The sequence below is a fragment of the Elephas maximus genome, chromosome X (assembly GCF_024166365.1).
Source record: "Elephas maximus indicus isolate mEleMax1 chromosome X, mEleMax1 primary haplotype, whole genome shotgun sequence".
Classification (NCBI taxonomy): Eukaryota; Metazoa; Chordata; class Mammalia; order Proboscidea; family Elephantidae; genus Elephas; species Elephas maximus.
The window spans coordinates 68,810,872-68,826,136 of record NC_064846.1 but is presented as its reverse complement, the minus strand read 5'-3'; the positions used below and the strand labels follow the sequence as shown (position 1 = coordinate 68,826,136).

At 32.6% G+C, this 15,265-nt stretch overlaps 1 protein-coding gene across 3 annotated transcripts in view; it reads left to right on the top strand.

The window, feature by feature from the left end:
- Positions 1 to 15,265, top strand: part of PCDH11X (protocadherin 11 X-linked) — an 857,900-nt gene that overhangs the window by 98,638 nt on the left and 743,997 nt on the right. Inside the window, exon 6 of one of the 3 annotated variants that reach the window (XM_049872540.1) lies at positions 4,156 to 4,406. The exons of the other annotated variants lie outside the window; for them this stretch is intronic. Coding sequence (XP_049728497.1) covers positions 4,156 to 4,200 — 45 coding nt within the window. The 3' untranslated portion in view covers positions 4,201 to 4,406. Of the gene's footprint in view, positions 1 to 4,155; positions 4,407 to 15,265 lie in introns of those variants that run through there. 3 annotated transcript variants of the gene reach the window in all.

Genomic DNA, 15,265 nt, shown 5'->3' with positions numbered 1-15,265 from the left:
GTAGGTAATTCAAATTTCTAACTGAGCTTTCTAACTTTATTTTTTATTATTTTCATTTGAAGTAGGGCTTTATACAATCTTTTGAGTTGAAAACCTGAACCTGTTGCTGTCCAGTGGATTCTGACTCATGGTGCTCCCATAGCGACCCTATAGGACTGAGTAGAACTGCCGCATAGGGTTTCCAAGGAGCGGCTGGTTGATTCGAACTACTGACCTTTTGGTTAGTAGCCGAGCTCTTAACCACTGCCACACACACACACACACACACACACAGAGAGAGAGAGAGAAAAGATCATATTTTGCAGAATTATCCAAATAGATATATGGATTCATTTAAGTTTGGTAGAAAATCAGAATAAAATGACTGATGATTTAGGAAAATTGGGTGTAGAATGATGATTATAATAGGGGGAATTTTGTCTGTAGATGGCAGTATGATGCTTCTTCCTAGAGAATATACTGGAAACACTCTAAACCAATGTAAAGTGAGAACACTGTCCTCAGTCAATACTGTTGTGTGCGAGAGTTTCAGAACAGTCTGGGCTAGGTACATCTCAGTAAACCTGTTCAAAATCTGATGAGCATCTCTTAATACTAATGATGTTGAGAATTCCAGATGCACATGGGAAAATCTGTGTATACCCAAGGTGTCTAAATAGCACCAAGAGATCTGCTTCCTCCCCACCCTTGCCAGCCATGGCCAGACACACATACAGAAAAAAAAAAAAAAGTCATTTTCAGGTTAGGAACTCACCATTATTCCTGTGTGTAAAATCTATCTTAATTCGCACAATATAACAAGAATGGAGTTAGAAAGATGAGGATACGTGCTTCTCACTCTCATTTTCAAGCCAGAGAATGAAATATATATGAGAACCTTATTTTAGATATCCATTTAAATATTTGCATATTTATACAAGATACTTAGAACCCTTCCGTAGACATTCTTAAGAGATAATAAGTTTTGAAAAATGAAATATGTTTGCTTTTTTATAATGGGCATGAAGGAAAATAAGATGCAAATTAAGATGGAAGAAATTTGTGCAGAATAATTTAAGACCCAATAAATTTATGAAAGCAAGAATTTGCATAGTGGCTTTTTATCTGTATTCCATAGGGAAGATGAAAAAAAAACTACAAATTCATAAGTAAATTATTTAAGTTTGCTTCTTTCCTTGACAAAGTCAAGTGATACAGTCCATCTACAGTTTTTTCTCTTGAAATCATGCCATATATTGACTTTATTATTTTGTATATGTCTTAATCTCAGTTTCAGTGAGTAAAGGCTTTTGAAAACCTAGTCAGGCTTAACAAAATGGTCGCAGTGTGAAAGTCAAAATAGGCTTCCTCTCACAAAAAGTTAGAGATAGTATAGAAGTCTATTGGGTTCAAGACAGCAATGAAAATAATTTACCACAGGTTTGGAAATGGCTTTAAGAAACAAGGTCATTCAAAGATATGCACAGTTAAATAACACAATAGTATTAACCTACTTTGTTAAACACACAATGCAGGTAAGTTCCTTATTCAGTTGTGAGTGGATTTTTGTTACAGTGGGTCCACAGTTATGCTGTTGCAGATGGCAAAATAGAAACATCGTATTTGTGTGTGGGGGTTTCTTTTATGCTTTGAGTGAGTTTACAGGGCAATGGTTATTTCCCAAATTTGGATGAACCCCATGTTTCCCTGCCTAGGTGGATCTTAGATAAGTGACACACATAATAGATGCCTAACATCTCATGGTGTGTTTTTGTTTATATTTAGCTATTTGAAACAGCACTCAATTATATAATTCTTGTCATTATTATGCATTTCAGAAACATTTCTCAACCGAAAAGTATCCTTTATGATGAACACTTTATGTGTGTTGTGTATCCCAATAGCACTTTTTCCAGGGCTCAATTTGTGATTAGTTTTAAAAGAGTATTCAAAGAGTGGGGTTTGTGAATTACGTCTGAAGATCATCATTTTTAATATACTGGTTCAGAAAGTCAGTTAAAAGAGCAAATTCTGGTTTCAACTGCTTTCAAAAGCCTGGAGAAGTTTTATGAGCTAGACATTTTTACTGAAGTATATGAATATACAGTAAGCAAGGCACAGATGAAGAAAAAAAAGTGTTTGATAACTATTTTCCTGTTTGAGTTTTTTCATATTCTATAAATTAAAATTCAATAAAGTTGATAACTTTTCATGATGGCATTTTATATTCTTTAGCTAAGAAACTTTGTCCTAAACAGAGGACAAATGGCTTCACGAATTAGGAAAAATATGGAAAAAGTAAATGCTAATATGAATAAATTGGTCATTATTAGTTTTTATTAGCTTAAAGGGCTATCCTAGAATCAGTGAGTTCTGAGATGACTTACTGAATTTTTTCACATCTTGAAAAATTGCGAAATAGTAGATCGTATGTCATTGGTTCACAGTTGTTTCGTATTCATTACTAAGTACCTTCTAAAAATGAATTGGAGAACTTAAGCAGACTAATGTGATACTAAAAATAATTTGAATCTTCATATTTTGTGCTACATTTGCAATGTTCTTCACCCTTTCTATATACTCTTCCACTTGTGATCAATTCCAAAAGAGGCATCTTATATTCACTGACTTTGCAGAATGCAAAAAGATAAGCACTGAAAAAGAAACTATATATTTAAAAATTCAGGTACAGTTGGTGTCTTCTTTTTAAAAAAACATACAAAATGGGAGAAAATATCTGCCAATACAATATAAAATCGTTGTTCCTTAAAAGAATTCTGTGACATTGGGAGAAAATATTAGTTACTAGAAGGCAGAAATAGTCCAGTGAATTTTATACAAAGTAAGGAATGTATTTTCCAAAAGACGGTTTAGAGTGCTGTTTACATTTAGTTCATTACCCATCAGAATAAAAATACAGGCAGTCCGCAGGTTACTAACAAGATCTGTTCCTGTGTCTTTAAGTTGAATTTGTAGGTAAGTTGGAAAAGGTGCATATAGTTCTTATTTAGCCTTACAGTACTTTAGTGCAAGAAAAGGCCCACAGCCTTTTCCCTGATTTAAAAGCTGCACGTGCAGCTGGTGAAGGTGATTGTGAGGAAGAATTTGTTGCGAGTAGGGGCGGTCAGTTCAATGGTTTCAAAGTGAGGGCAAATTTACATAATATTAAAGGGCAAGTACAAGTTGTCCTTAAGTCCGAAGTTCATAACCCGAGGACTGCCTGTGTAAAAGTGAAGAAATAAATTGGTTTTAAGTAGGCTGTAAGAGTTAGGGGGATTTATCAGAAATTTCATGTTTTAGAAAGGGAAAATACTTTCTAGGGATTTTTTTTTTTTTCTGACTAGTGTTCTTAAAAAAAATGGAACATTTATTACATACGTTGATGTTAGCACTGCATATATTGCATAAAGCCACCTATACCTGGGAAATATGATGCTTTTCTTTGGTATAAATTTCTATACTTATTCTGGAAGGCATTTTTGTACGTATTGTAGTAGAAATGAGAAACATAAGATTTAAGAAGATGAATCTGTAGATTACCTTCTATGAACACCTTCAGTGTTTCAGAGCAAGCAGATAGCATTTGGTTGGTATGATGCTAGAAATACCATAAATATAAATAACTACTTTAGAATAAATTTTGGTAATTTAATATAAAATAGATATACTGCCAAAAACATGTCTTGCTTATCACAGTAATCCTATTAAACTATTATGAAGATTATACACATGAAAAATAGAGAAGAGAATAAAATTGAAAGTACAATTTGTTTAAAGTACCATTTTTGAGAGTCTTTTATGTACCAGACACTGTCTTAGGCATATATTTGAGGTAGTTCATTAAAAAAAAAAATCCTAACAAATTACCGTGATTGGAGTTGGAATAGTCTTGTAACTGCAGAAATGAGGTATATAGAATAGTGGAAATTTGGGACGTTTATAAGACAATTCATTGATGTAACCAGGGTATAGGTGTTATGTCTGGATCCCAAATGGTAACAGCAGACTGAGTTAGCTTAGAATAGGATTGACATTCACCACAGTTAAATTTAGTAGCATTGATTCTATGCATCTATCATTTGGTAATGTGAATTTTAGCCATGTAGCATGCTAGGCAATTAAGACTCCTAGAGTACAATCATTGATTTTGATAACATGTTATTTTTCTTGTCCTAGACTGATTCCAGGACATCAACTATTGAAATCTGCAGTGAGATATAACTTTCTAGGAACAACATAATTATATTCCCCTTCCAAAAAATTCCAATGATTTGTGATTTCAAAATTTGGCTAAGATTTGGTAATCTGAATTTCCCGGTGTAAAAGCAAGCAAAACAAAACAACTTTAAGAAGGATTCCCATTGAATCTCATACTTACTTTAGCTGGTATCTGGAAATGAAAATTTAAAATTTATGGAAGAAACAGTGCAGTGAAATAGCAGCTTTATCATGCTGTTTCTGTTTGCTTGCTCTGAATGGCAACAACTGTGATGTGTTGTAATACGTCCTGGTGCCCACACTGATGGTTAATACATCAAACATGAAAGATGGAATTACTTGCCCTGTCTGATTGCTGAAGAGTTAAACACCATCTCCGGGGGTTTGGAAGTGAAGCTGAACTATCCAAGCTACCCTTCTGAAAGGTATCTAGGGCAAGATATTTTTTTAAGACCAAAATAAATAAATATAAGCCAAAAAACTTTAATTCATTTTTATGAAAATGTTAACTAATATAGTGTTGTTGAAAAATCACTTTAATTAGCCATCACTCTGTTTAATATGTGGATTATATAAAATAATCTAATTGGGTTCTTCCGTTGATTATAATCTTATTCCACTACTTTCATCATTAAAAATTATTTTTGTTGTAATCATGTTTTTTTTTAAATAAATGCTGAAAGAGAAAACATTTTTTTCTATTTATACCTATCAAAAGGAGAATGTAAAGTTCTTTATACTCCCTGATATTTTGAAAAAGATACTGATATTTCTTGTATTGTGAAATACAGCTTCAGTCATTTTAGAGTAGAAACAAGAGTTTAGGTAAGATTTTTTTTTTAAAGATTATATCTTAATTTTGAAACCGCCTAAGATACTAGAGTCTCATCTAAATACATCTATTTTATTTCTCTGGCATTAAATTCGTGAGCATATTTCATTGTTTTGAGTAAGTTGCCACTTAAAATTAACTTTTCACGGTGTGTCACTTAGCTCATTTCCTACACAAATGAGTAAATTTCTTGAATTGGGTGTACATTGTATTTTACTTAGCACAGAATGACATGTTCCAATTTTACACTATTACCCTTAGGCTGTTTATGCCTTACATGACTAACAGAATTAAAAAAAAAATCATGATTTCTTGAGACGAGAAGGGAGTATAAATGACCCTCATAATTATGGCATAAAGGTTATGTTCCCTGGCTTTTGATTCAAATACTTAATTGTGTGTCATTTTACTTTAAAATGTGAATAAGATTTGGCCTATTATGTGTATGTGCATTAAAACTAGTGTATTATTTGAAGTGTTCTTTGATGTATTTAGAAGAGGTTTATGTTTTATTTAGCACTGCAAATTAGTGTAATTCTTGGATATTTGATGTTTAGGTAATATTTTAAATAGGTTGATGTTAAAACTTAGTGTTTCTGTGGACTAAATAGAGAATCCCTCGTACCTCCAAGGATGTAGAGTTCCTTGAACATACTTGCTATCTGGCTCTTTAAACACTAGTTAGTTGATTGTATTGACTGTGAATGGGAACTATTTTTAATGGTAATGGAAAATGTCACATAAGTTAGAATATTGTATTAAAAAAATTATTGTATTACATACTTATAAATTACTGTGTAGAAAAATGCTTAAAATTAAAATTTACCTTTGTACAAGTTATTTATATAGAACCACTAAACAATTCCTCCCAATTTCTTCTTGATAAATATTTAACTCAGATCACTCTAAAGTAAGTCAGAATCTAACCAACTTCTTAGACTCTTGGAGACACTACCTTGCAAGTATCAAGATGTACTAATAGTAGGGGGTTCTGAAATCCATAGTCTCAATTTAATTGTGAATAAAGTGGTAATGCCCAAGAGAAGGAATCAGCACTTCAAATACTCCCTAATACACTACCATGGCTTCATCACCATTTGAGTATATAATTTTTATATAGATGCATTATTAATATGAGTGTGTCATGACAACCCTGATGTCTCCTTTTCTGACTGTTCAGTGAACTAAGGGACAGCACCTCATTTTTTTTTTTTTTTTTTGCCTCGGTGATCCTTGCTTTGAAGACTATATAATAAGAAAAACTCCCAATTACTCCTTTGTATTTTTTTATACATGAAAATGATAATGTCTTGAAATAGTTATCCAGAATCTCTTAATGCATCCTCACTAGTTTTATGAGTGTTATCTTTGCAGAGGATGGAAATAAGAAACTTTATTTTTAAAGCTGCAAGGGTTTACATCTTTCAGGATGCAGATTTTGTGAGAAGAGTACATCTAACTTGTTTTCTATCCTGCTCTCTGAGCTAAAGCTTGCAGTAAACAAACTACGTTGATGATGTCAACACCAAAGTAGTTCCTCTTCTTGTTACAGTGGACATAAATATCAATATAAACAATGATTATTTAGATTTAACCATATTTAAAATTAAGCCATACATGAAAATACATTCTGCTTTTGTGTATTGAATTCCATTGATCTATCCCTCACCTATGCTTGACGGAATAATGTTACCATTTGAGAAAAATACAAGAAGGCATTGAAACTAGTTTCCCACAAAAGCTAGAGAGGAGATAAGTAAGGAATTTTCCTAATTAGTTTCTTCTTATCAGTTGATTTAGTGACACCTTTAATTTAACTGTTGTTATTATTACGTGTTTGTCTTAGAAGGTATCAGATACCTCCCTACCTCTTGTGTTGGCGTTAGTGATATCCTGGAGTATTCTCAATGATGTTTCCTTGATAGTCTCTCTGATTCTTGTTTGCGTCAGTGAACAGGGAAAGACAAAAGGAAGGCAAATATAAAAATGAGTCAATATAGGTAAGACAAGGAAGCCTTTAGTGAATTTACGGAGGATTTTATCTATGGTATCATGTGTAGACTACTAATTGATGAGCCACAATATATTGTGTACTGCAGGCAGTCAAAGAAATATTTTGTTTTGATTAAAATCCAGAGTGCATAAATAGAAAACAGATTTGTGACATTCCCTCCTTTTACTTTAAATATAAAAGTGCTTTAATTTTTAAAAGTAAATACTTGAGCCATTACATTTCTTAAATTATTTTCATTTTCAATGGTTTATATTTAAAAAATGATGAAAAAATTTTAATTCTATCCATTAATTAATATTTTATGTATATAGCTTCCATTTTCTCTGTTAACCACCCCGTCCACATTATCAAGGTGAACACATACAGTTTAGAATTTTCAAGTCAAAATTAGATTAAATCAGTCAACCACTATTTTGTATAAAATTTAGTAAGGTTTTAATTTCTACAGAAAATAATACTGACTTGTTTTACTGTTTTGTTGCCTGCATTCTTCACTGTTTAATTAGATTTTGTAATTGTGTATCTAGCTAGGAGTGGTGTGAAGCCTGTCTTGACAGAAATGCTAGAGGACAAGCAAATCTTAAGAGACCGCTTACGAATTTAAGCCACACTTCGTAAATGCTTCCTATAGGTGCTCTTGTGTAATAGACATGTTCTCTTAGATTTTGTGAAGCTTAGTTTTTGTTTGTCTATTTAACATATTATTTAGAGGTAGGTTTCGAACATATTCAAAGGTGCTGTGATATTATAAAGTTGTATGTGTTGTATATAATTACTGCTTTTTAAAAGAACTGTACAAGTTGTCTTTTCATGCATTATGGGTATTCATACATGACATCTGTGGCTGAATGTGGTATTTAGAATTAGGATTAAACTTTTTAAATTTTACAGTAGTCATAGGCTTTTATTTTCATCACACATATAATACACATCCATCCTAGAAAATTTAGAAAATCATAGGTAGATTTTAGGTGAAGAATTTTTAAATGATTTGGTTTGATTTAAAGCTAAATCAATAAGCTCTTTTTAACTCAGTAATTCTGTTTGAAGGCTGTATAACCTTTGGAAGTGGTGCATTTTAAAATTACAGCATTATCCTGTTCTTTTTATATTATGAACTATCCACCCAGAAATTTTTACATGTGTTGGTAATTGATTGATTTATTATGCATATTTTTATGTTTATAGATGTAAGATTGGAGAAATTCATGTAATATTATAGCTTGATTAGTTGATAGTATAATATGGAGGCATGCTATGTATTTCAACCATGAGGCTGCCTTCCCTCAATGAAAAACATCAAGGCTTGATGAAAAAGCTTTCTCAGTTAAAAAAAGAAAAAGAAGCCATCTAAATTTCTGTCAAAATTTCCTAACAAATAATGAAGACATTTAATTATTTTCAAGAATTCTTATACCCAACACTTTTATCTTCTTCACATTCTAGATACTCTCAATTGAAAATTGCATTAAATTTCTCTTTTTAAGTGATTAATTATATTTCATTTTCTACACATACTCAAGTACTACTCAAGGAGAAAAAAGACTTTTTTGTCAAGTGAAAAATCACAGGCAGATAGTTAAATTTATGTAATAATGCAAATGAAGCATTTCAGTGGATTTTCTAGAAATACATTTTTTTCTTATCCTGGAGCCTTGCAGGAAACCCTGGTGGTGTAGTGATTAAGTGCTACGGCTGTTAACCAAGAGGTCGGCAGTTCAAATCCGCCAGGGGCTCCTCGGAAACTCTACGGGGCAGTTCTACTCTGTCCCATAGGGTAGCTGTGAGTTGGGATTGACTCGACAGCAGTGGGTCTTTTTTTGTGTGTGTGTGGAGCCTTACAATTATGAGTTATTTATTGATTTACTTCATAAAATGTTATTCTCTTTGAAATGCAGTTAACTTTTAGGACATTTTCATTCTTTTTGTTCAATACTTGGCAGAAACATTAGATAACAGAAGAATGCTTTCATTAAATACTCAGAGAAAAGTTTAAATAATCCTATTTTTCCTTTATTCAATGATAGTTAAAAATAATCAAATATGTAATTCTGGTGAAAGATAATAATTTTCAAAATTCATAAATTAAACTTTAAAATGCCTTTACTTGTTTTATCATGTAACAGTTCTAACTTTAATTACAACATAAATGCAGATCACCAGGATGCTAATGATACATTACTGAGAGAATTGATCATAAACACTGTTAACTACACGAAAATATTTCCAATAATTCAAACATGCACTTCAACTAGTTATTCTGTGCCACAAATAAACCTTGTTGTAATTAAAATTATAAAACAAATTCGATCAACTTTTTTTGCCATGTAAACACAAACATAGTCATATACAAGGTTGGAACAGATACATAGAAATAAAAATGCATGGACTCTGGAAAACTAGTTTGTGAGCCCCTATACGAGAGACTTTATTTCATTATGATTTGTATTCATTTGATCATTTGTATTTCAAATCTATGTGTATTAGGTGCCTTTTTTTGCAGAACATTGTATACATTATTTCTGATGTTCAGACTGCATAATTACATTTTTTTCACACAACCAGTTATTTAAGGGAAGGGACTGAGTTCTCTTCCAGATAGGTATCATGGCTGTGTCTATATAATATCAAAATACCTGGAGGCAAAATACGTTTTCACTCATCAGGGAGATATTTTGTCTATCTGACAAAATTGTCTGACTTTACAGAGGCACAGGTTTTGTCTAATACTACAGAATAATATTATAATAGTTTCATTTTAGATAGATAAAAGTTTGACATCCTATATAATGTTATCATTACCTGAATCTAGAGATAAAAAAACACACAGTGCTACAAATATTTATATATATATATGTGCTGTACATGCATCTATTTCCAAATGCACAGGAATTATAGAAATGATGGAGGACATACAATTAAGTCTATTTAGGTGTAAGAATTGAAGGATCAATATACCAAACTCCTGTCCGGAAGTTAATATACCTAATTTTGTTAAGGAGAAAATTCATTTTAATGTGATGTACAAGAAATTCAAATATGGTGGGATTAAAAAGTTGGATTCAGTGTGTGTGCATATTTGGTTTATCTAATTTCTAGTAGAATTAAATGATATAAATTACATAATTTAAACTGCAACCTAAAGACAGCTAGTTCAAAGACTGTGCTTTTACGTTTATAGTGTTATTGTCTCTTTTTAAATTGTGATGCCTCAACTCAAAACTTTAATTATCCTGTATCCTTTATATCATCCTCTATACCTGATTTTGTTTAGTAAAATTGCTGTCATGTTCAGTGCATTCTGAATATGTGCTTATATATTTTTTTCCTTTTAATCAAAGTATTTTGGCTGTAATGTAACTGTAGTACTTTTCTTTATCAAGTTTCCCTGTTTTCTGAATGATCAGAAATCCAGTAACATCAAAACACATACAAAAAAAAATTAAATTGCTTTTTCCTATCTAAGCAGTAGAGTAGATTCTATTTCTCTTGCACGCACGCGCACACACACACACAACGAGGGTAATTCTCCTTTACTAACAACCAATTTCTGCTCAGTTGGTATAACAAATATGTGTCTTACAAAGCCCATCAAAACAAGCTCTTTTGTTTTTCATTAGTCCCTTACTTAATTTGAATACCTATGAAAACAAAACAGAGATAAGGCATTAGTTCTTGGTTAGTGCTCTATACAGTGTCAGATTCGCAGTTTCATATGTCTGAAATTTTGTGGGTTTCATTTGTTTATATTTCCATCAAAAGGCAATGAGATAGAGTTACCAGAATCACATAATACAAACACACATACACATGTGTGTAGATACATACACACACCTTTTTGTAAACAGTTCAATGTTGACAATGAATTACCGTAAATTTTGGGAATATTTATGAAGATAGATCCCGTTTTTAGATTGGGAAATGTGTACAATTTATTATCCATTCTCATTTTGAGTGGCATCAGCACTAAGAACAGCAGTGGAAGGAGCTCTGTAACATTAAAATTGTGAAGATTTAACATGTAAGGATATTCACAACAGTTTTCAAATCTTGTTTTTGTTTTGTAAGACGTAGCTGTAATTAAAAAAAAAAGAATAAGTAGGTTTTTGTGTGGATATATTAGAATGAATATTATAGAACTTTTTCAACTGGAATATGTGTAGATACTAACAACTGGTTGTACTTGATGTGATTTCAGTGAATAAAATGTGTGCAATCTGTGTAAAGTGAAATGCCTATAATAAAGTTGTTTCTGTATTGCAAGAATACATCTTCTGATATTTTTTGAAGCGCTTGTTGTTAGCAGAGGTTACCAATTTCTTTAATGCCATCAATGATACTAAAATAATTTTTAACACCTCAACATCCTACAATTTTGTGTGGTATAACTCATTATCTGGCATACTGTGTCAACCAGAACTTTATAGATTAGCACTTCTGTTCACCAACATTGTGACTTAACTGATACTTTTCAATTATTCCAAAGCAATCAAGCAAGTAGAAGTGAATCATATTTACTAAAGTTTTAATTTTGTGCGGTTTGTTGTACTCAAATTCTTTGATTATTGGGGATGTGGTATCTTTTATTAACCACTGTATTTGATAAAACATGCTAGATAATGGATTTACCACGGATTTAAAAGAGATTTGTCAAATATTTTTCAAAGACTTGATATGAGAAAGGCAATGTGGAGAATGATGGTGGTTAAGTTGAAGGATGGGGTGTAGGGGAGTGGGGAGGTGGGAAAATTGAGGTTCTTCCTTCGTTCCTATTAGTGTACACCACTACCCCCCATGAGTTTAACTGAAAGTATGTTAAAAAATTATTTCACTTTTTCAATGTAGAAAATCCCTGAGTATACCAGGTTTAAAAAAAAAGAAAAATAAACAAGAAAAAGTAACAAGATAAAAAACATCAGTTTTTATCATAACAATTATGAGTGTGTGCGAGAGAGAGAGACAGAGAACATGACTAGCAAAGTAGCTTGCGTGGATTAGGTACTCATTTCAAATTTCATGAAATCTGAACCCTTTGCTTCTGAGCAGGCATGTAACCTAAAACGTTTTAGGAAGCATCTTAATCGACACTTCCCTCTCCTCAGTCACATTGAGGCAGCAACCAAATCCTGTTGATCTGACCTCTAAAATATCTCTCACACTTTCCCCTTTGGTCAGTTCCTTCGTTCAGATCATCATTATCAGTTTACCTGTTCCAGTGGTAACAGGTTGCCTGCTTCTAATTTTCATCTGCCCAATCCATTTTCTACCCTGTAACCAAATACTATTTCTAAAACACAATTTTGATCAAGTGAAGCCTATGACTGAAAAGCTTCCAAGTCCTTCCCCATTGTAGATAGAATAAATCCTCCATTACTGTATTTTTCAAGGGCCTTTCAATCTTAACCAGGTCAACTTTTTCACCCTTAGCTTCTACCACTCCGTGCGCCCAAGTTTTTGTCGCACCTTGTACCCTGACCATGCCATGTACTAGAAGCCTCCATAATTTTTCACAATTCACCAGAATTAATCGAGCACTTGCTTTGGTTAAGACAATTCTTTGCAGACTATAAAGTAAGTAGATCCAGTTTAGTGAAGTAGAAGTGCAATAATAAGACTGCAAATAATTTTAATTCCTGTAAGAATACAGCAAAATGCTACCTGTGATTTTATTTAAAATATATATGTATATATAAGCTTGTATGATATCCTTTTCTCCCGTATCTTTCATGCTTCTTAGCATTAACCTCACCTAATTCTTGTAAAATAAAACCCTCCAAATAAACAACTACATCATTTAACTTTTCAAACATTAGTTTCAGGAAATTATTTCTAGAAAAATCCTGTTATATCATTTTATCTCATTAACTACAGCAAAATTTTAAAGCCTTTTTTTTCCTGCTATTTTGATCAAAACGTATTGAAGAAAAACAACCCATTTGTTCATCGGAATATAACCCATGAAAAAGAGACTAGGGAACCTGCTTGAGATGTATATGTGTATATATATCTATATATAGATATATACATATGTGTATATATATATATAATGTATGTATGTACATATTGTATATATAATTTTAAAGAATGTTACTTCTTGGCACACATATTGAAAGCAAATATACCACTTGCTTCCTGGAAATAGATGAGGTAAAAATAAACCACATAGCTCTTAAGTTAGTCCTTTTTTTTTCCTTTTGTCCTTATTCTGACAGAAAAAATCTTTCTAAATTGCATGCAAGGAAGCGTCTTCAGAAATTGTAGTTCCGTTTTGGCTAGTTTCTTTTTCATATCTTTGCTAGACAGCCTTATATCAGAATGCTGGAATACCCACATTATTATAAGACATTTCCACAGTGCCAGTTGTTTTACAAAAAATTATCACTTATTTCACTTCTTATTGTTATGTGAATGATCACCAACATAGGTAGGGAAATATTTCTTTAGCTCAGTTAAAATTATGAAGACATTTCCAACAGCCATGGTAAAATAAAAACTACTATTAACATTCTTAGAATAAAAGTTAGTGGCTATTTTCTTCAGTGCATATACCTTGAGATTATAAGACCATTATAAAGGGGTAATAAAGTGGAAGCTTGCATATAAAGACAAGGTTAAGGCCTCAAGAACATGAAAAATATAGCAAGAGTAGTACATTGCCACATTTCTAGTGAACAGACTTTCCCCTCATGTTTGTATGGTGCTTTATATTTTTCCAAGTGGAAGGATTAGTATTAATAAAATTTACCCCCTCTTTTCCTTTTTTTAATCTGATAGAGTCAAGGAATACTTTTCATTCTGATTTATTTCTTAGAAACAATTCTAGCTAAAATGAATGTAACTAAAAAAAACACCTTAAGTTAAGCTGATTCTGCCTTAACTCTTCCTACAACTAACTTCGTACTTTTGTGTGAAATTTCAAATTTCGTGGTGCATTTGGTTTCATGAAGAAAATACCATATCCCTTCTGATATAAAATCCTGAGAAGATTCTGAAAATAGACTTGTCAAATTTCCTTTCTTTAGGTTGGTCTGGTGTGTGGAATGTTTTAGAACCCCAGATTGACTGCAATATATGGACATGGGAAATATTGGGCTCACTAACTGATAAAGCCGTGTGCTGTTAACACATAAAGAAAACATGCTGTAAGTCAGGCTTCCATATCCAATTGCCGTCAATTCCATAGGGGGAAATAAAAGTCTTGATCACCTAGACACTTTCTGGATGAGGTGACATCTTTTACCCTGGAATACAGGACTTTGACCATCCTGCCCTTATAATACATTGTTATAAGTCTTAGTAATCTCTCTCTGATGTCCTTCAGTCAAATCACCTGAATTCTAATTCCCTGAGTAGTGATCACTGTACTCATCACAATGTAGATATGTAAACTTTACCCAGATCACCCGCTATTCTGAAAATACACCTTTCACATGGAAAGAAGTATAGTTTGCATAGCTAAAGCAACAAAGTAGTTGTATATTATACTCCTGAGGTCTCCCCTTGATCAACAGAATCGTATAATCCAGAAAGATTTCCGTACAGTTTTAGTTTGCATACAGACTTATGCATACATATGTATGTATATTTTTGTTTTGGATTTGGAGAGACATTTTTCTTGAATTATTGAGAACACTATTTTTCTGGTTATATTCCACTGACCAATCTAATTCCCAGGCATGTAGTGCTTACTATAATCTTTATGAGATTGATTGTTTCACCTGTGACCTGCTTCTATTTTAGAGATGGAATGGAACTATAGAGATTATGTAGTGTCCCATCTGCCCGTTATTTGACGAATGATGGAACCAAGGCCCAGAGAGAGAACTGACCTTTATTGATCACCTGTATTATATCAGGATCCCTGGTGGCAAAGTGGTTAAGAGCTTGGCTGCTAACCAAAAGGTCAGCAGTTCCAGTCCACCAGCTGCTCCTTGAAAACCTTATGGAGCAGTTCTACTCTGTCCTGTAGAGTCGCTATGAGTCGGAATTGACTGGATAGCAGTAGGTTTGGTTTTTGTGGTTGTATTATATCAGGCGGACTGCTGGGCACTTTACATATGTTAGTTCTATATCTCGGATAGGTTACACAGGTAGTTAGTGGTTAGTTTCAGTTGACTCTCAAGTTCTCCTTCAGTTATGCCCAAATCATGTGTTTGATTATGGCTCCCAAATCTTCAGACTTGAAGTTCAGAGACCCTTCACTTTTCCATTTTTCTATTAAA